The 21,584-nt window shown below is 49.2% G+C and overlaps 2 protein-coding genes across 5 annotated transcripts; one reads left to right on the forward strand and one right to left on the reverse strand.

Annotated features, from left to right (window-relative positions):
- Nucleotides 1-625: 625 nt before the first annotated feature.
- ATPAF2 (ATP synthase mitochondrial F1 complex assembly factor 2) lies at nt 626-4,804 on the forward strand. Its single transcript, XM_035339803.1, has 9 exons — nt 626-707; nt 819-879; nt 922-992; nt 1,297-1,442; nt 1,708-1,805; nt 2,725-2,805; nt 2,982-3,094; nt 3,431-3,546; nt 4,184-4,804. Exons 1-9 carry the CDS (start codon nt 626-628, stop codon nt 4,319-4,321), a joined length of 906 nt encoding a protein of 301 aa, XP_035195694.1. The 3' UTR covers nt 4,322-4,804.
- A 929-nt stretch (nt 4,805-5,733) lies between these two features.
- Nucleotides 5,734-21,504, reverse strand: DRC3 (dynein regulatory complex subunit 3). 4 transcript variants are annotated; one of them, XM_035339754.1, is made up of 13 exons: nt 21,409-21,504; nt 20,566-20,739; nt 19,084-19,200; nt 17,381-17,547; nt 16,641-16,787; nt 15,325-15,444; nt 14,283-14,395; nt 12,834-13,008; nt 10,089-10,220; nt 8,753-8,823; nt 7,779-7,902; nt 6,221-6,352; nt 5,734-6,053 (listed from the first exon to the last, which is right to left on the reverse strand). In XM_035339754.1, the coding sequence occupies exons 2-13, from the start codon at nt 20,720-20,722 to the stop codon at nt 5,916-5,918; spliced, it is 1,593 nt and encodes a 530-aa protein (XP_035195645.1). In that variant the 5' UTR covers nt 20,723-20,739; nt 21,409-21,504; the 3' UTR covers nt 5,734-5,915. The 4 variants fall into 4 exon arrangements, with proteins under 4 accessions (XP_035195645.1, XP_035195643.1, XP_035195644.1 ...); XM_035339752.1 differs by having other exon boundaries at nt 21,349-21,499; XM_035339753.1 differs by having other exon boundaries at nt 21,345-21,483.
- Between the last annotated feature and the right edge of the window lie 80 nt (nt 21,505-21,584).

Genomic DNA, 21,584 nt, shown 5'->3' on the forward strand with positions numbered 1-21,584 from the left:
TTAACAATCCCCCTTTAAAAAAAGGTAACAATCCCCCTTAAAAAGGGTAAACTCCCCCCCAAACAAGGGCTTCCCCCGACTCCCAGGCCCAGCTTTAGGGCCTGCCTTTGCTGCTGCTGCTCCTCCGCTTTGGGGCTTTCCCCTTTTTTATTTGGGGGGTGGGCGACAGAGCCCCCCCCAGGGGCGACTCAGGGTATGCGGGGCTGCCTGTCCCCTTCGTGGACCTTGCTGGGGACGTGGGGACGACGGCACAACCAGCTTTAGGGTGTCGGTGGCTCGTGGGGGGGCTGAGGTGACCCAGGGCTCCTCCTGGGCGCGTGCCCGTCGGTCTTCCCCGGGCTGGGAACGCAGCGTGGGGCTTTCTGCGTCCACACAGCTTGCAGGTGGCTGAGCCGGAGCAAATCCTCGCGTAGGTAGCGAGCGGCACACGGTAACAGCCCCTGCAGCCCGGCCCGTGCCCTTCCCAGCTCCGGAGGTAGATCTGTGGGCTCAGCATTTACGATCCGGCTGCGATGGCCAGGGGAACGGCTCGCAGGTTCCTCCTGCCTGGAGCGAGCAAGACAAGAGGACGAGGAGCGCGCCGGAGCAGAGCTGCGGGGGCAGAATGTGGGGCTGAGGGCGGTGGATGCTCCCCTGGTGGCTCAGCTGCCCCCGCGCCATCCGGCTGTCCTGCAGCATCCAGCTGTCGGTGCCTCCAGGCAGCGCCTGTAAGAAACCTGCTCCCGTGGGCTTGCTGGGGGCGTCCACCGGTTTCACGGCGCTTCCCCGGTTGAGTGGAGCTCTCTGAAACAGAATGGGCTTGGAGGTGGCTGAATGAGCAAGGTTTTGTGATGAGGCCAGGCCCGTGAGAGCACCAAGGGTTCCCTCTGTTCTGATCCGTGATGGGGAGCAGGGGAGGGGACCGATCGTCCTGTACCTGCCCTTTCAACGCTTTTTTTCTCCCCCAGAGAGGAAGAGGTTTTACCAGAACGTGAGCATCTCGCAAGGAGAAGGTGAGCGCGGCCTCTGGGGCAGGCAGGGGGTTACCACCACGAGGCAGCGGCGTGCCTGCAGAGCAGGGTGTTTGCCACCAGCGTGCTTCGTCCTTTCCTCATCTCTAGCAAAACCACGCGGAGGGAAGGTTTCCGCGATCGTTAGGGGGAAAGCCACGTCAGCATGATGATGGTGGTGGGAAGCTGCTGATCCCTCGCTCCCCTCAGCTCCAGCTCTGAGCCCGCTCCCTCCGCGGGGCTGTCCGTTGTTCCTTAGTGCCTGCTCCTCTTTAATTCCCCAGGATTTCTACTCTGATTTCCCCAGGAGGCTTTGAAATAAACCTGGACCACCGGAAGCTGAAAACTCCACAGGCCAAGCTCTTCACCGTCCCCAGCGAGGCCTTGGCCATCGCAGTGGCAACAGAATGGGACTCCCAGAAAGACACCATCAAGTTCTACACCATGCACCTGGTGAGCACGGCAGGTCAGAGCGCTGGGGCTTAAGAATGGCCTCCAGACACAGAGCACGGAGGGAGCAGCTTGTCCTGATCACGGTGGAGGCCCGTGAGAAGATTCCTATTGCATGAGCCACGTGTTGTCTCTCCACCTCCGTTTTAGCCGAGCTTCTCAGTTCTTTGCCTCAAATTCCTCTGCTTCTGCTCAGCCTTGTGCAGTGGCAGCTGCTGCTTCCCCAAGCCTTGAGTAACAGTGCCTTAAAACCGCTTTTGTCCCACAGACCACGCTGTGCAACACGGCTCTGGACAATCCCACGCAGCGAAGCAAAGGGCAGCTGATCCGTGCAGCCGTGAAGTTCCTGGAGACCGACACCGTCTGGTAGGAGAGCGGGACACCCCCTGCACCAGAGGCGAGGCGGTCCTGTGGCAGTGCAGTGTTCGGAAAGGCAGCTGGGGGGAACTGAGGGGAAAATGTCTGCCCTAACCAAGTCGCTGCAGGGTTCTGGTCTGTCCGGGTTCGGATTAGTTAGGGCAGTCCTGCGTTTGCAACCTGGTGGAACTCCACGCGCTGACAGGGCATAGGTATGAGGGAGGACAGGGATCTGCTGAACTCAGTTTTGGAGGTGTCCTTGCTGGGCAGGGGCTGCAAGAAATGAAGATTTCCTTGGGGAAAAGCTAACAGCGGTTAAAGGCTTGGGGGGATCTGCACCCCAGTTCTGTAAAGGTGCAGGAAGCTCAGATTCCCTGTACCAGCAGCAAACCGCCCTTAATTCCTTCAAGTCCCCATGGCTGCAGGATGAAGCCTACCCAAGTCCCAGCCTCTGAGGTGCCCGTGGCAGCTGCTCCGCTCCTGTGGGATGAGGGAAACGAGCCTCCCCCTGCTCTTGGCGGCTGTGGTCACACGGGGCTGGGCAGGGTGGCAGCTGGCACCGGGGAGCACCGGGCTGAGACACTGGGTCCCCCACAAAGAGTTCCCTGGGGCACGTCTCCTGCTGCAACCACTAAGCCTTGCTGCATCCCATGGCTGGCTTCAGGCTGCCCGCTGCGATTTTCTGTTGGACGGTTTGCTGTGTTATAGAGTAAGGCGGAATCATCCTCCCTAGAACAATGAGAAGCTCTGAACTCAGGGAAGGGTGAGGGGATTGTTCCTGCTCGCTGCAGCTGCTACCATGGGGTGGGCAAAAGGCCCGGGGGCTGCGGAGGGCTCAGCTTCCTTCCCGGGGTGCCCCAGCCCGGCAGGGCAGTCCGACAGCCCTGCGGGCTGATGCCCAGCGGGGCTTTGTTGTGCCATGTCCCAGCTATCGCGTGGAGGAGCCGGCTGCCTTGGCAGAGCTGCAGAGAAACGAATGGGATCCCATCGTTGCCTGGGCTGAGAAAAGGTAAGGGGTTTTCCTTAAAAAGATCTTCCTGTTTACCCTGCTGTTTGGCCTGGTCAAAGATCTTTCTCTTTACTTGTGCCCTGCCCTCCTGAGGCCAGCAGCTTTAGCGCTTGTGCCTCAGAACCACGAGATCCATAAACCCAGCGTGTTTCTAAGGGGCCGTGCGATCGTTCCAGGTACAACGTGGCAATCGGTTCCTCCACCAGCATCATGGGGCCGAACATCCCAGCCGGCACCAGGGACACCTTCATCAGCCACCTGGCCTCCTACAACATGTGGGCTCTGCAAGGTGAGAGGGGCTGGGCTGGCGGAGCGCTCCGCGGGGGCTGCGCGAGAGCAGGAGAGGCTGCTCCTCGTGGGAGAGAAGAGCTGCAACGTTTTTTCCCCGAGATGATCGGGGTGTCGAGGTCACGGCAGTGACAGTGGCCGGTGCTTTGTGTCTGCTGCTAACGGCACGTTTGGCTCTTAAAAGAGTCTGACTGCGAGCAGGAGCTGCCGCTGGCCTGGTGACCTCCCTGAGGAGGTACCACATCGCAGCTGTCCCTTCAGAGCCTGTGGAGACGCTGCTGTAATGCTGCAGAAAACAACCCTGAATCTTGTTTGTTTGGGGTTATTTCCCTTCCAGGTATAGAATATGTAATCACCCAGCTGAAATCTCTGATTCTGTCCATGGGCCTGATTGACAGGCACATTACCGTAGAGGAAGCCGTGCTTCTGTCTCGGCTGGAGGAAGAATACCAGGTAAATTGGTACAGAACAACCCTATCATTCCCAGAGCAATAATCTCAGCATGACAAACGCACCCCCCCCCACCACAAATAACTGCCAAGGGAAGGGCCTGCTATTACGGGAGAGGTTCCACTCTGCCAGCCTCCCCGTTTGAGAGGGTTTGGAGCACGCTGCCGTAGAGCAGTGTGACGGGCGCAGCCGCCCGGAGGGCTCCTGGGGCTGCCGGTTTCCTTGCGCAGAACCCAGATGGCTGATTTTCTCCCTCTTGAACCTGGAGCGCAAAGTCGTGGATGGTTTCTCTTGCTGTGGGTTTTCCAGCCTGGAGGCCTTGCTAGACACCAAACTAATAGCTTGCTTGCTGTGAGAGCACAGGCTGGAAACTGGCCTGGCGTGAAGCTCTCCCTGACCCCAAAGCGGCTGAAATTGATGGGAATGTTTTCATCATCCCTTAAGGGGTTTTGCCTCAGAGCCCACTAGAGATGAAGCGTGTCCTTCCACCTTAATTCCTCTGGAGTTCTCCCTACCCCAGCAGTCAGCACCTCCTGGGCAGCTTCCCATGTTTCACAGACAGGAAAGGGGAGGCTGAGCTGCTGAGCAGCTCGGTGCATAATCCCCTTCTGAACTGACTCACGTTCCTCCTCTCCTTCAGATTCAGCGGTGGGGCAAGGTGGAGTGGGCCCACGACTACGATCTGTGCGAGCTGCGCGCTCGTGCGGCAGCTGGGACTCTCTTTGTTCACCTCTGCTCAGAGAGCTCCACTGTAAAACACAAGCTGTTGCAGGACTAAGGCTGCTGGGCCGGGTGTAGGAGGAGAACGCACAGCTGTGAGTCGCTGCTGTGACCCAGGGATGGTCACCGCCACGCCGCCACCACGCCTCTGGGATCAGCCTTGAGCTGAGGAGCTGCGACTGCGGGCAGCTCCTTGCTTGGACTGCCTGCTGCAGTGCAGCGCCAGCAGTTTTGAGCCTGCAAGGAGGAAAGGTCAAGGTGAGCTCCCTCTGCGTGTTGGAGGCAGCAGCCCTGTCCGTTACCGCTGTCTGGAATTCATCTGATGAGCTCCCGGGAAAGAAACAGCTTCCTGGGCAGGGCACGGCACAGACACACCCAGCATATGCCACATGTCTTCAGAGCTGCCAGCTCCTGACACGCACTTGTTATGGAAATCTGAAAACAGACTCGGCTGCATCTGTTCTTCATCCCTCAGTGTGCCTGCGTGTAACACCAGGGTCTTTCTGTTTGATTAAAGGCACGCCCCTGCTAGATACAGAAAGCTAATGCTGCTGAGTATTTCTTTGTTTCAATCGCCAAACCGCGGCGTGGGTTCCCAAGTGCCAAGCTCTAGGCAGGTGCAGGAATGGCTGCAGGCAGACAAAAACACGAGCAGAACCAAACAGGCAGTAGCTACCACAAGCTCTGCTCCCCCTGCATCTCTTTGTGAGCCTGTCTGCGCTAGCTGCCCTGTCCTTGCAGCCCAGGAGTAGCAGGGAGCTGATTTATGCAGCCCTGGAAACGAGACCGGGGGAAACCTGGGCTCCAGCCATCTTCAGAAGCACAGGGTACTCGCAGCTAAATCTGTACGTCAAGGCAGCGCCAGCTACAGGGCTTTCAGGAGACCTGGCCTCTCCCCAGAGCTCGTGTGCAGCCACCCTTTCATTTAACCTTCCCACCTCTTTCCTTGCTGCTCGCCTCGAGCAGTACCGCCCTGGCCAGCATCATTTCTCAGAAGCTGCCCACATGTGAGCGTAGCAGCTGCTGTCACCGAGCAAGGAGGGGAATTAATGACTCCTCGCTTGGCTGTTGCGAGCAGCAGCGTGTGAGCTCCTGAGGAACCATTGATTTCCCTCCCTGCTAGCTGGGGGCTGCTCTGCTCACGCTGCAGAAAGCTGCTTTTGCAAGAGGTGGTGAGAAGACGAGGCTCCTAGGCACGCAGAGCGCCAGCCAGCCTTGTGCTTGCTGAGCTGGAAACCTGCTGTTATTCTGGGGGTGGTTTGATGGAGAGCGCTCCTCTCCCCGGCTGCTGCCGTGTGCCTGCGGATCACAGGTTCCTGTCACTGTGCTCACAGGTACTAAAGCTTTCAGGCGTGATGTGCTGCGGTGATTTGGTTCCATCCGCTCACAGCTGAGCCATAACCCCTCGTGACCAGGCCCGAGCACTGAATGGGCTTCGTGCCAATGGGATGGGAGAGACAAAGCTTCATCTGCTTTTCTGGAGACAAGAAGTATCTTTTATTTGCAGCTTATGGCCGGAGGGAAGGAGCACGGCTTTGGCCTGAAATGTGCTAGACAACTCAGGCACAGAGGGGCAGCCGTCCCTTCTGGGTGCTGTGCCGCGGGGGCTGCCCTGTGCGCACCCAAAGGCGGCTGTCCAGCCCCTGGCAGACCTACTCTGGTGGCTCCAGGAGCTCTATGTTCTCCAGCTGCTCCTGGAGGTTGTTATCCAGCTGCTCCTGGAGATTGTCGATGTATTGGAAAATCTCTTTGACACGGCTGCGGTTTCTGTCGATCTCATTTTGGAAAGCCTGGACAGATTGAAACCAAGCAGTGCACCCACGGGCTGGCCAGCGTCCCTGGCTGCAGCACCGAGAGCTCCGGCAGAGGTTAGGGAGTGTCTCCTGCAGCAGCATCCCCACCACCTGGGGCAGACCCAGCCGTGCCCCAGCCCCACGTGAGCACGAAGGCCCCTTACCTTCCCCGTCACAGAAGCCTGCCAGCGATAGGTGTTGCTGAGGATGTCACACTCCCGCATATCGATCTTCAGCAGGTGGACGTTGTGGGACGTGTTGACCGTGTTGACGAGGGTGGTTTTGTCCCCGAGGAGCTAGGAGGTAACGTGAGCGGATCAGGGGAGGGGGGCGGGTGCACAGCAAAAGCATCAGAGCTCAGAAGGAGCAGCAGACCAACTGCAGTGCTTGGGGGAAGAAAATAGACCTCTGTTTCAGACCGACAAAGCCCTAGTCATCAGGGTGAATCCAGTGCTCTGCCCTCCACGAGGACACGAAGCCTCGCTGCGCTGGAGCGTTCTCCCTAGTGCAGATGGGGAAACTGAGGCAGCATCCTCGGCCTCACCTGCTTGAGCAGGGGGCAGCTGCCCGCTGTGGGCTCGCTGCCTCGCAGCACATGGCTGCCCCTGCGGGCAGTTGCTGTCGGAGCAAGGCTGCATGAGCTTGAGCTCCAGCTCGCCCACCCCAGCAGCTGCGGGAAGTGGAAAATCGCACTTGGAAGGCTCTCTTGCGCTGCTGACGCCGGCTGTAAATCTTCATTTTGGAGAGTCCCGGCTTCTAATCAAAGCAGTGACTTCTCCCGTGGCTCTAAATAGAGGGTGGCTTTGCTAAAGCGTAATGACTCTCCTCCTGCAGCCAAGTGCAGCTGTTGAACAAATGAAGATTGCTTCTCTGTGGAAATGGATGGCAGCGAGGCAAAATGGGTGCACAGCAACGGTGCGTAACTGCAGCCATCTGCACAGCCCATAAAGCAGGGAGCTCCCCCGGGGGACTGAGGGGTCTGTTTTGTGTCTGTCAGCTCTTGATTACCCAGAGTAATGGGGGGGCTGGGATAATCCGGACAGAGCGAAAACACAGCGAATGCAAAACTCAAGTCAATTAGCCACTAAGCGAAGGAATAACAGAGGCAAAAAGGTCAGCAGCATTGCTGACTGGAGCACTGCAATGATCTTTGTGCTTTCTGAAAGGCTCCTGGGATCTTTGAGATCAGAGCAAGACTGGGGCTGCGGTGGGAGGCTGCGTTTGAAATGTCGTGTCCTGCCTCCGGAACAGCTAAGGGGTGGGAGACTGCTCCTGAAATCACTGAGGCAAACAGAGCCCCCCTGCAAAGAAGTGGTGTTTGGTTCCCCTGGGAGAAGCAGGGAGAATCTGAACAAAACCAGCTTCAAGTGCAGCAGAGTGCCTAAGTGCCTGCTGGGTTGGGGCTGTCTGGAAATCAGCCAGAGAAGAGAGCTGTGCTGGAGGCAAGAGAGATTTGCTCAGCACCTCTCCTGGGCTGCTGCCACCAGCTCTTGCAGAGCCCAGGGAAACCTGCAGTGCAGTCATCCTCTGTCCTAGTCAGCAGAGATGCCCAGCAGCACTGCGGTTCAGCCAGGCAGCTGGGACCTCCTCTAAGGAAGCTACGTTCTGGTGTAGGCCTAGCTCTAGCTGTACTGAACCTCCTGGAAATCCCTTCCGAGAAAAGGCCGTGGCCTCCTCTTCTCGCTGACTCCTTCGTGGAGGTGAATTATTTGGCGTGCTCACCCCACGAATGTCATCTGGAAGATCCTCGTCAAGCTCATTCTTGATTGATTTCTCCAGTGTGTTGATGGAGATCTCCAGCAGCTTTTCATGGTGACGGTTTTCCAGGTCCCGGCACTGGGCCATCGTATAGAAGATGGTTAAGGAAAAGGCTGAGCACACCCATTCACTTTTAGAGATGAAACTGGACCCCCTGTAACGAGAAGCTGAGGCTTGGAAAAAGCGACTACGTGAAAGAGAGCTGCCAGTCCTAATGCAGGCATGCAGAAAAGCACTCTGGTGTCCTGTGTCCTCACAGCAGGCTTCCAAGGGAAACAGCCGAGCTGCTGCCAGAAGCTGCTGTGATGTCAGGATTTGCACTTTCTGCTCTTAATCACAGCTCACATCAGGTCTCATCCTCGCTGCCGTATATTACACTGAGACCGTGCCTGGGTTTGCAGAGGAAACCGAGGGAGGCCTCTCAGGATAAAAGCCAAGCTCTGAATATGCCAATTATTTGCACCACGCCAACAGATTTATTTATATAGCGTAAACTGTCACCGAAGTACTTTGCTGTTCTTATCTCACGTTGTTCAGAAGACAGTAACACAAAAATGAAGACCATTTAAAGAAGCTTCAGGAAGAACTGCGGTTACTTCTTTGGCAAGAAAGCAGATAGAAAACAGCCTGACCAGGTCTTCCAAGAGTTGTGTCATGCATGCTTGAAGGAAAAAAGCAAGATTCTTACAGGGGAGAAAGCTGTCCAAGTCCTACAGAATTTCAGTACAGGAGAACTTAGCCAGAGCCCTTTGTGCTTTCCAAAGTCTCCAAGAAAGACTTCGGGCACTTTAAATGGCCATTCCTGCAAAGCTGGGAAAACGGCTTTTCTGTTGACTAAAAATAATGCGGTTCTATTCCAAGGGCTCAGTTACGGATTTAGGAGTGAGGCATACGTACCTCCCTCAGACGTCCACACCAACACGCTGCCAAAAGGATATATCCCTTTAACGTTTTCCATGAATGTTGATGCTATGGCAGCGATGTTTTTTTCAAAATCCTTTATTAGTTCCTTAACAGAAGGAAAAAGAGGAAACGTTACAATGAACACTTCCCTGAACATGAAAAGGAATCCAAGAAGAGCCTAAAACTGATTATAATTTGGACTCACTGCTGTTATTAGCACAGTCGGAAAATGAACTGCCTCAAGCATGTAAATTGTTTGAAAGTTGCAAGAGTTTTTTTCTCATTCAGGGACAGAAAATCAGAACCAGCTTTCTAGAGAGAAGTTGACTGAATGATACTCACCTGGTCTCTGGAGCAGCTCAGCCGATCGCTTTGAACCCTCACGTAACGCACGGAGCGTGCTGTACTCCTGCACGCTGCCATGCTGCAGTCTCCTTGTGTATCTGAAAAGCCTCTTGTCAGAGGCAATAAGCAGTGCCTAGGCTTACTGCAGCTTTTGTTTTAGTCCTCAGAACCTAAAATTGCTGCTGCCTAGCGCCTCTCTCAAAAATGGCTGCCGGAGAATCTGTTAAGTGTTGCACTTACTGTCTTGATAAAACAGTTACAGCCACCCAAATCCTGTAAATCCAGAAGGGCATGCACACAGGAATGCTTCTGATCTTTCCACCAGTGATTGCAGATATATTAGGAGCAATTCAGAAAGCATTAAAAGGCGCAATCCTGATGCAGTAAGGAATCCATTTTGAGCTCCTGCTTTCTGTCACACACGTTCACAGAAGTAAACTGCTGCATCTGCTTGCATAAAGGCTGCAGATCCTGCCTGTTAGCTTATAATAGATTAGGGCTTTTTGTTTGTTGTTGTTTTTAAATGAAGATGCACATTAGGAGCCCTGCCCTAGTTTTTGAGGAAAAGTCTGGGGAGAAAAAAGGCAGCTATTATGCAAGCAAATGCGGTAGGCTGAGCAGGAACGTGTGTAATCTTATTCATAGCGAGGATCAGCTTCAAAGAATTACACTTCTAGAATCCCAAATGCATATCCCATACCATGCCGAGACTTCTGTACACAGTCCTGTGAAACGACTGAACAACTCCAACTCCCTTTCTCTGAAGCTTTGGGAATCAGCTTGGATAGATGTGAAGGAAATACCGCGCTCTGCTCGGAGGAACAGAAATCTGTTGCAACATATCAATGTCCAGGGCCTGACACCACCCAGATCAACCCTGAGATTTAGGCAGAACAGCAGCCTGACTGGAAGAATTGTACTCCCCTCTTTGTGCAATGGGCTACAATGCAGAGGGGTGCAGCAACAGGAAAACGCCCCCCCTGCATCCTGGATGGGAGGCTTAACAGGTATGTGCTTGAACCTTACCTCCAGCTGGTCAACTGTTTGCATTTCCAAGGTCATGAGTGTCTCTGACAGCTGAAGTATGTCCTCGTTGTACTCCACTCGTTTAGACTCAGCAATATTGTAACTAGTGGCATGATGAATCTCATCCAGCCTCTAAACACAGAGATACATAAATTACTTACAGTTTGTGTTCAGCACTCCATTGCAATTTAATTAACTTGTTACATATGTGAGAAAAGTTCCTGCTGCTGATTAGCTGAAATGAAATGTGATGATTCAGTAAGTCTCCGGATTTACATACTGGGAAGACAACAGTGCTGAGGTATGCTCCGGGGTAAACGATCCTGTGCAAGGCAGTGACACTGGTGAAAACACTTCATCCTCCAGTCACCAGATGACTTTGCCCTTTCTCAGCTTCCAACTTTGGCTCCCTTCTGACACATTTCAAGTAAAATATGTATTAGGTATTAGACTCTTGACATTGCTGGCCATGAAGAAGAGATTAACAATTACTCTGAAATAGAAATGCAGGCCTAAATCCTGGTCCCCTTTCTGTCGAGGAGAATCTAGATTGACTTCCATAGGGTCAGGATTTGGTATTCTGAATATGGGATACCTATCATTGCCTGACTTCCTCTTACAGCATGGATTTATTGCCCCTTCACAATTAAATATTGACGTCAGTTTTGTATCAGACAAGATTTATTATTTATTGGATCCAAAAAAAAAAAATCCTCTTGTGCTGAGCAATGTATTATTTTCAAATCCGCTCAAAACACGTTAAGAATCAAATATTAATAGGAGGAAAAAATACACATCTTGGGGTGTCTAATCCAGCCCTCCTGAGAGGAAAAAGAATAGGCTAAAAGAGTGAATTCTGACCAAAAGCATTGCCAAGACTTGTTTCTGAAAACAGAGTATCCAAATTTTGCAGCGTTAAAAGTGGGGAAGGGGAGAGCAAGATATTTTCTTTTCTAATATAAGGAAGTGGGGAAGCCCCAAAAAGCTCCCAAGCCATCCGAACCACACCTCTGGAAGCAGGAACTTTAAAGGTCGAGGCCTTTAATGCTTCTTTGCTCCCTAGCCAACTTCAGAGAGCCAAACAAAAATTTTACAGGTTGTCCAAGCTTGCGTGAAAGGATTACAGCCAGCCAAACAGCCCCTAAGAACGGTTGACAAATTTCAGTCTGCTGGGACCTTTGCACTTTTTAAACTTCTCCATTGCTTCGAATGACTGCTAAAAGACAGCGCTCAGCTTGGGTGCTGACTCTTGCAGTATTTATGTGAAAACTGTCCACCCTGACCACCGTGTCCTGTCCTGGCAGCTCGATCCATGGCGGAGTCTGTAGGCTACCAGACAAAGATGAACTGTCAAAATCTGTCCTTAGCCATATATAAATCTATTATTTATATATATTTGTTACAGAGGACCTACTGGGAATCAAGTACTAGTTAACTGAGTACGCACATCAATCTCTATCAGTTGCCTTCTGACAAACCCGCCAGCTAACGTCCCGACTGCAGTTGCCAGAGCCCGTTTGCCAGCATGAGTCAGCAGGGTTCAAGGACGAGGGGACAGTGACTCAGCAGGTTGCCAGCTCCTGACAAGGCACCTAAATGAACGTGACCCGGTTTTCAAAGAGCGAGCGCTCGTGACTCTGCCTGGTGTCAGTTGTCAGGGACTCGTTCTGCTCAGCTGACAGTTTTACCAGGCTTTAGCCCCCTTGATTTTTTTTTTTTTTTTTCTGTGGAAACAAAAAATGATCCATCTATTATACCTGGTTACGTGGGGATCCAGCTGGAAGCTATGCCCTGAGCAGCCACAATGGATGGCTGTAGTTGAGCAGAACGAAAAAAAAAAAGATTTTTCTGCTTTAAAACAGGACTAGAAATACGTTACAACAGCTTTACCTGATTTTTTTTTGTTAAAGATCTTTGAACTGTTGTTGACCAAATGAACTGAATCAGAAAACGACTTGAAAACAAATGGAATAACCTACAATTTCCTTTTCTTCCCTATTTTTCAATGGAGGAAGAGCTGCTGGAGGCCTCAGACAGAAGACAAGTGCCATTAACACTGATAACCCCCACTTTTTTATAATCAATAGCATCAAAAATATTGAATGGACAGGTTCAGCATTTTCATTTTTGTAAAGATCAGTAATTTCTGTGTGGCAATGAGATGTTTAACCATCTTTTTTTCCCGTAAAGCCTTGATGAACCTGGACAACAGACAGGTATCTCACAGACAATGAGATAACACTATGGCATATTAACTTTGTCCTACACTAAATTTCCACTTCCAGCATAGATAAAAGCCGTCAGTCTTGGTTGTGGTTTGATAAAAGAGCTGAAACTTCCAACCCCAAATCCTTTTTCTTTATAGAGCCCTAAAACCTCATGTCAGTTAATGTCATTATCTTAGAATCATAGAATATCCCAAGTTGGACGGGACTCACAAGGATCATCGAGTCCAACTCACCCAGAAAATCAGAACACGTGTCAGAGTATTAGCTACCATAACATCTTGGTACAGGTTGATACTTTTTATACATATGATGCTATATTTCTTTTTATCAGGCCAGAGAGCTCCCTTCCAACCCCAGCCATTCTGTGACTCGGCAATTAGGGACCAGGCACTGACTCCTGTTACTGCAGTATAAATCCAGGTCCGTTATCCTAATTTTAATGGAGTTACCTAGTTCTCAGTAAAACTGAAAGCTAGTATATGATGTAACAAACTAATAAAAGTATAAAGAAAATTACCTCTTTGATCTTATTTTCAAAATCTAGGATTATTTTCCTCCCTTCTCGTTGGTTGGCTGTTAACGCTTCATGAAGGCCTTCGTAGAACTCAGAGACTTCAGCTTCTCGTTTTTCATACTCTTTCAGACCGTAGTTAAATAGGTTCTCACAAACTGAAACAAAATCTTTCCTGTATGTGACACCAGAGTCAAGGTATTTTGTTTGTTCAGTGGAGCAACAAGCATTTCTAGCTCTGTAAATGTGGGCAATGACTTACAAGCTACTGTTATGTAAACTCTGTGGTTGTGCTGGCACCAGACTTCCTCCTGTTCTGTCCCTGGCAGGACTGGATCACATTCTCTGCATAGAATTTTGCTGCCTTAGGGGTACGGAGAACGCTGTGGCAGCTTGAGGGGAAAAAGGCCTTGAGGACAAAAAGGAAATGCATACACATCTCTGACTTGTTTCTGACATAGCAGCAGAATGAAGCCTACAACCCTATCCGTCTTCACAAGTGTGAACACAGTGTCTGTGGAGTTAATAAATACAGCTTTGGAGCCTACAGCCAGAGCACAGAATAAACTACTGACTTGGTAGCATCACAAAAATAACGACAATTTTTCTTCTGCTATTATCTTGGCAATGGAATCGTTTCTAGAGTGTATTGTAGTTAAGCCATGATGCATTTTTCCCCAACAGTGTAATGCAATTTTAAGGAAGGTCAAGTTACTGGCCTTGACAATGCTCTATTAATCTGAATGAGAAATAAAAAAAAATAAAAGTGTCTGCTTTCTGATCCCCCGTGTAGGAGCAATGATCAGAAAAATGTGCTGGCCTGAAAACTTCATGTAGCCAGCTCTGGCAGGTCATGAGATATGCAACTCATATAATTCTGATTAGTCTGTTCCCATCTCCTACCACTTCAATTTCAACATGATTTTAGCGACTGCGCTCTTACAATCGAACTGACAGAGATTTATCTTACAGCTCATTTTAAACTTTAAGTGGATTCCAGACTTAAAGACAGCACAAAGCCTTGATTCTTGAAGGGTCAGAAAAGAAGACTACTGAAATTATGTTTGATTCAAGTGAAGGGAAAGGAATATGGTAATTACAATGGGGAGAGTTTGAAACGCTGGAATCTCATGACCTGTCGGTGACAGAAGCGAGCAGTTATACAAATAGCTTGCTTCAAGCTGGGCTGGCCAGCTTGCCAGTAATACAAACCATTTGTTTGTAGCCCTCATATTTCATGAGATATCAAGCCTTAAAGCTGTCAGTGGTCTCATGGTCTCGCAGTGTTTTTCTGGCACCGCTCCAAAATTGAACACAGAAAGTCTCAGATCTTAGATCAATGTAGCTTTCAGTCCTGGACAAAAGCAACGGATGAAGAGTCCCTGCGGATGCACCTCCTTCTTAACTCAAGTCATTAGGTTTTAGCTCTAGGTTTTTTAAACCCAGGAAGGATATGCCTGCAGCAGGTCATCCACTCCAGGGAGGTAAGCCAGTTTGGCAGCTTCTGTATCCTCTGCATACAAACTGTCAAACAGGAATGATCCATTCAGGTACTCAACAAAGGCTCTCTTTGAAAAGAATCAGAGCAATATAAGTAAAATAGAGAGTGCTAACCTTCTGCCAGTCCTTAGGATGTGTCTCTCCTAGAAGCTCTTTAGCAGCAGAGGAACACCGGTGCGCTGTGCAAGTAACGATCTGTGCAGACACAGTCACACCACAACAACCGATTTACCAACCAGGCCATGAAAGCACCCTGCAACTGGAGTGAAAACCATCCGGGTTCACATGTGGCTTTACTGCTAGAACTCTCTAGCAGGACAGAAAACACTATTTCATCTTAAATAAAGCACTATGACACACAACCACGTATTGCAAGACTGTTGAGCCTTGCGGGTAAGGAGTGAGTGGGCTTCGGGGAGGCTGGGAGGAAAGAGCTGCAAGTGTCCTTCCTGTCACTTAACCTCCTCCTGCTCTTCAGCCAGGCTGGTCTTCTAGCAGTCTGGAACACAGAGCCAGGCCATAACTGAAAGTACCCTTCCTCCCAGCCTTGTTTTCAGTCTGTTCACAGGACTATAACAATCTCAAAGCCCTGGAGACTTTAACCATAAAACAAAACAAAACAAAGCCAACATTAACTTAGGAGAAAAGTCTCTGCACCATGAGAACACTAACAGTTCCCTCGGATGGGTAATTTTCTTAATCTCACATCGGGCTGATAAGATCCCAGGGTATGATTTACTATAGAGCTTCTCATGGTTTATATCTGCAGTTTCACTGTTCACCCAAAAGAATTATGTTACCCCACATCATACGTACTCACGGCAGTTTCTGTTTTCATTCAAAAAAAGAGATTTGGAGATCAGAAATTAATCCTAGCCTAGTTCTAGCACAGACAGTGTTAACCTCTCATTAAAGCTTAAAGCAGGTACAGGAGGAGACAACATCTGTTGCACATCTTTCTCCTGAGACAATACACAGCCAGCTGAAGAACACGCACCTTGTGGTATTCCAGCTCCTTCTGCTTTGCCAACTTCTCCTCCAGCTGAGCCAGGGCCTGGGCCTCCTCCAGTTCCAGAGGGTCAATGAGATATTGATACTTTGAAACAGCAAGTTCTCGCTGAGAAACAAAGAAAGAAGGTATTTGATTAGATTACCCAGCATTGCCCAACAAATCTAAGCGTAAGCATTCCATCTTTCTATAAAGCGCATCTAAATTACATCTGCACCTCCATTTCTTTGTGGTCTTTTTATTAAACTACTTATGAAGTTTCTACTCCATTCCTCGCCCCACGTTTTGTTGACATATTACTCTGCCTCTGCATTCAGTGCATCTGAACTGATTCGGTCCCAGGCAACTTTTAATCTACCAATTTCCTAATCTTTAGGGTTTTTGTTTGTTTGTTCCTTTATTTGTTTTTAGCAGGACGCCCTGTTTTGACTTTGAATTTGAGCTCTGACTGGGTTTGCTACTGAGTTTAATACATCTACTGGGGCGGAGATGGATCATCTGAGGAGTGGATGGCAAGGTAGTAGCAGGGGCAAGAACCTCATTAGCTTGCAACTGAAGCTTGACAAACTTAACTGCAATTCTATGGCATACAGGCTGCACAAGCAGGGACTAGACTCGGTGACCTGGAAAGCCCTCCCAGTCCTATGGTAAGAGTCATGCATGTTCCAAGTACAGCTGCTGCTCTGTACCAAGCAAATTTAAAATTAATCACATTCTTTGGTTATTACAAATAACAACAACGATAATAATAATAAACCTCCGTGTTCCTTGCAGTTCTGGGATCAAAAAGCAGTCCCATGGGCTGCCAGTGCTGACGTATGGTGCCGTTTTCAGAAATCAGGATTGGGAAATGCATTCGGATGGCACTTCTTTGCCTGGATAATGTGTCAGTCCACTACTGAAACAAATCCCTCCGTGAGCAGCAGGACCACCAAGCCTGCTTTCCTCGGGACTTTTGTCTCAAGACTGATCTCTGAGATTCTCAGACCTCTGAGAAGTCTTGCACTCACACTGCAGCATCTCTGCAGCAATATTAACCAGGCCCCTCTCCCACAGCCAGCTGCTGATTTTCACAAAACCTGTGAAGACATAATACCTTTGACACCTCTACCTCTCTGCCAGGTTCGATAGAATTTGGCCTGCAGGCTCACAGCTGTTAGGTGAAGGTGGAATAAACACTGCATGTTTCCATGGGTCTAATTCCTGCGAGGAAGCAGCCCCATATTGCAGGCATACCAACAAAGCAAATGCTCTGTAACGTGCTGGTGCCCAATTTCACGACAAGGAGACGCAGACATACTTACTGTGGTGTCACTCACGAGTTTGAAGTCCAAGTATACCAGATCTGGAATGTGAGCAACAACAAACAGCACATACTGCTCTTCTTCACAGAAAGGGTTCCCAGTGAGATTCAGCGTGCGCAGCTTCTTAAACCTTCTGAGATAAACCACCTGTGCCGATGGGAAAGAGATGCCGCACTTCTTAGTGCTATGGCAACACACGGTTCTGGAATTCATTGCTCTTATCGCAGTTCTGTTGCAATACACAGCTCGCTCAGCTGCCAAACGCAGGCGAGATTAAATTGCAAGTTTCTAATGCTTTGGGGAAAGGAAATACTTAAAGACACATCGTGAATGTGTAAACGATGGTGTGGAAAGAAGGCCTTTAGCCTTCGGGTGGTGGACAAATCATGGATCTCACATTGGTAAACTGCCCTCAGAAAGAACCCTTAACAAATCCTAGCCTTCACTCCCTCCTTTCTTCAAATGTTGCTACTTATTCCTTTTCCAGCTCTCATGGGAACCAAGAGGACTTTTCCCACTGATGATAGCAGTGGCAAAGCCAGGTCCCCGTGAGCAAATAATCTACAGGAGAAAAAGCTGAAATAAGCACTTTACAGCCGGACAGCTTACCAAAACCGTAACTGAGACTCTTGAGAAAGTGAAATCCTAAGGAGAATTTTCCCCTGCTCAGATGGCAGCCACCAGTTTTAGAACATTTGATCCTTTGATAAGGAACAATTGCAAAGACAGCGAGCACTCACATCTTCCAGAGCGGTCAGGTTATTTTTTCCTATGGAGAAGATCTGTAGCTCTTGTAACGTGTCCATGTGCTCAATTTTAGATATTCTGTTATTGTAGAGGCTTAGGTCCTGCAGTTTGACAAGGGTATCCAGGCCCTCAATTACTTCAATATTGTTGAAGGACAAGTCTGGGGAAGAGTTTAGAAATCAGAAGTTTTCCAAGCAGAAGTTAAACCATTTCTAGCAGAACACCCTGATCCAATCCTTGCATTTAGCCTGGGTTTGATTTAGGAGTCTACACACAATGTTTTCCTCAGGGGTGTTCAGTGTCCCACAGGAAAGGGTGAGCATAAAATCGTCATTCTTTGGGTCGGGAAGCAACAGACACTTGTCCTTACAACTGCCCACACAACTCTTATATAAGAAGAATGAAGACATCCCACACAGAGTCCACATAAACAACCTCACAGTGATTTCTACCTTATGGGGAAAACCAAAATACAAGAAAAGAGGCAGGGAAAGGCCCTTAAAAGGGTGGTATTTCCATGCCAAGTTTGACATTCCCTGCCTTGTGTCTTTCAGACTCTTGCCTGCCATGCCAAAGCCCCCTATCACGGTAATTCCCCTGACCAACATATGTCAGCTCCATGCTCTCAATCACCCTGCTGTCAATGGAGACATACTCACCGTACCTATTTCGCTCATTAATATTTCCTCATCTCATCCTGCCAGAACTTCTATCCTAACGCCTACACTCAGCACAAATAAGGGCAGCCTTTGCTCTCGGGCCAGTCACTGCTGAGTGTTTCACGAGTCCTAAAGCAGTGACGAGGTCTGCATCACCCTAGCCCCTGGATGGCTACAACATTCACCCAGCAGCTGCTGAGCCACCGCAACCTTTGGGCAAGCTGAGACCCATGAGAGTGCTTCAAAACACTCTGCTTACGCTGTGGTGATCAGCTGGTGATTCACAAGCGCGTTAGTCATCTGCGCAGTAGAACGGTGCAGACAACAGGGTGGAAGAACTCATTAGACATTTCAAGATGTTCTTATGAGCCAAAGCCTCCATGCTGTTGCCAGTGGCAAGTGAGGATATATTTACACTGCCACGCAGTAACAAAGCTGCAGCTCCCAGCGAGTGATGTTTGCTATGAATCTGTAGCAGCAAGGTCACTGATCGGCCCAGCATCAGAGCCCGCATCGCTGAGTGACGCTGCTGACCGTATCCTGAGTTTTTAGTTGAAGGTAGTCAGGTAAGACTACAAGGACAGGTGCTTTCTGGGACAACAAAGACAATAAGCCCTTAAGCATGTAGAGGTAAAGACAGCACTGTCTTCTAGAGGGTTCTAGGCTCCAAAATGCTTGCGTTACCTTTGAAAAGAGAATACAGACTAAGTCACAGAGCTATTTCCATAAATATATCTGAACGTCACCTCAAAATACAAGTACAAAACCTGGAAACAGCCTTGAAATCTCAGCTTCCTGTTCCTGCCACACCAAATGTATTAAAACCAGGCTTTTAAACATTTGAAGGATTTTTGTGCAGCACTGATATTCATGCCTTTTGACATTTGACAGTCAAATGAGGAAACACACCGACAGCTAACAGCCTTCCCTGGGAAAGCTCCTATCGGTTGTGTTTGAGGAGGAATGTGACATCCTGGCTTTATTACAGATTGCTTTGCACCTGAGGAGGCATCCAGCCCCATACGCCTGTATGTTACCGAGCCAGACAAGGTGAACCAGACTCTCCAGAGCTTCTATCTTCTCAATGACGTTGTTGTCGAGCTGCAGTTTGGTCAGACTCTCAAACTGCCACAGATTATCAATTTGCAGGATATCTAAGGGCACAGGAAAAAAATAAAACCGCTTTTCAGGTGAGGCAGCTTTCAGTTTAACAGATGTACCACATTTCTTAAGGAAAAACATCCAGTTTTACCTCAGAAATGATTTTTAGCAGCTTACAACAGTGTGACTAGTGCCCTAGAGAGCTGAGAGGTCCACTGGCTGGATGCGATTTCAGAGAAGCAGCCCAGTTAACCTCAGTGTCCTGCACCAGCACACACTGCTCATCAGCGATGCCAACGAGTCGCTGAGTGGATGCTGACTGCACTCAAGAGTGGCTTTATGAATCCTCTACTAGCAGGCCTTGACCTTCATTTTCCTTTCCAGCTTTGAAAGCAAGGTTTGGGATGAAACTCTGCTTTTCGCTGTACTTTCAGGCTACTGGTGGCAGGCTACTGCTTTTGTAATTCAATCTCCTGCTCCTGGGATTTTCATCGCAGGAGAACAAGTTGGGATCTAATGTTTCTGTGAGGGTGGCAGTTTAGAACTAATCAATATCACCGCATTTAGCTTTCTCCAAAAACAGAACCACAAGGGCAGGCTGGTGGGCATTACGGCAAAACATTAGCACCAAGGTGACAGAAAATAGAGAAAACTCTTGCTCGCAATTCTCTTCCTCCCGATGGCTTCCCAGGAGATTTCACTAGGTGCTGTTGTTGTTTATTGAGCACAGTGTAACGCACTCAACTGCACGCACAAAATAGTCACACAGTTCTCTCATTTGTATTTGCAAAGAAATACACGCAGGATCAGGTAATTGGGAGCACGTCCTGAGGAACTCATCCAATATGTGCATTATTTTACTGGAGCACGCAATGAATAACCAAATATTTTGTCCATGAAATTATATATCCCCAAAACACTCAAATATTGAACCAAATGGTCTTTCTCTTCATTTTCTGAAGGCAAGTTTATGACTGGTTTGGCAGTAAAAGGCGATTTGTGATAATATTATGGATGGCTAAAGGAAGCTACCAAATTGGACTGTAATCACCACAATCTACCACGGAGCTCTCACATAATCACCAGAGGTGGTGGAGCCCACCCAGGATTTCATCTGGCCACATACAGGAGGGCCCAATAGGCCTCTGGCCTGTAGGTGTCACCACAATATAGATGTTAAATAAGAATAGCACTGACAACAACAGCATAAAGCGAAGCAGCTTTAAAGCTGCCCACAAGCAAAGCCACCAGTCCTCTCAAGTGAAACTACTTCATAGAAGTATGACTAAAACCTAAGTCCTGACCTTACTTTTCACGTAGCAAACCCAAGCTAATTGCTATTGTTTAATTGCTAGGTAGCCACTTAATACCTGTTGGAGGGTAAGTGAATTAATATACTTATATGTTCCAATACTCACTTCTAAAACTGAGCTGTAGTTCCGTCACATCTCTGAAGTCAATACCTTCGCTTTCGGCGAGTTTCACTATATCCTCTGGTCGTTGCTCTTCAATCGCTTTCTGAAGCATTTCATCGTCGATAACATTTGGCTCGATGCTGTTGTACGACAGACTCATTTTTAGAGGATAGCAGCCTTAATGGACAGAAAAGAAAGGAAAATTAAAACCTGTGCCTGGCTACTGTTTCTAATGTTCATTGAGCTGCCAATGATAATTCCAAGGAATAAAGAGCACAGTGGAGCATTAAGAAGACCTGATACCTTACAGCTGATGCCAAAGATGTGCTTGACTTCTATCACAAGGTCACCCAGGTGACTTTGTGATAAAAAGCACAGCCTTCTCACCACATCTGAGAGGTTTCTGTGGAGAATGTTAAGAGTCTGGCCAGATAAACTGAGCAGGGAAGAGGCTCTGGGCAGAGCCTGTAACAGCCATGGCCCAGCACCTGCTGCTGAAATCCCTCTTCGTGGAGAGGGCATATTCAGGGCCCTGGGCACCATTTGCATTTAGTCTTAAAAGGTATGTTTAAGGTTATGGGAAAGTTTGATTTACAGAGCAATTACACAGTATTTACAGCAGATAAAAAATTATCAGCAGCAGCTGGCTGAGTTTTCACCACCGATTTCATAACAGAAGTCAAAACAAAGTTGCGGAAGGAGGAAAATTATAAAGAGCACAGCAGTTTTATGAAGACATTTAATGCAGAAACCCAGTAAAGGCTGTCAGATGGAGTCCAAACGCACACAGACACCTTCACTAGTGGAACAGGCACAGACTATGCCCTGCCTCTGCCGTTCCCAGGCCCCTCACGGAGCTCAGGCCCAGGCCCAGGCCCAGTCCAGGCCCCACCGCCCCCTGCCCCGGTTGCTAAGGAAGCCCTGGAAGCGGTTGCTAGGGGAAGTCACGTGACGACCTCACCGCTCGGGAGAGGGGTGGGAAGGCCGGCCGCTAATCAGTGCGCGAGAAAACCGTGTCAGCC

The sequence above is a fragment of the Oxyura jamaicensis genome, chromosome 14 (genome assembly GCF_011077185.1).
Source record: "Oxyura jamaicensis isolate SHBP4307 breed ruddy duck chromosome 14, BPBGC_Ojam_1.0, whole genome shotgun sequence".
Classification (NCBI taxonomy): domain Eukaryota; kingdom Metazoa; phylum Chordata; class Aves; order Anseriformes; family Anatidae; genus Oxyura; species Oxyura jamaicensis.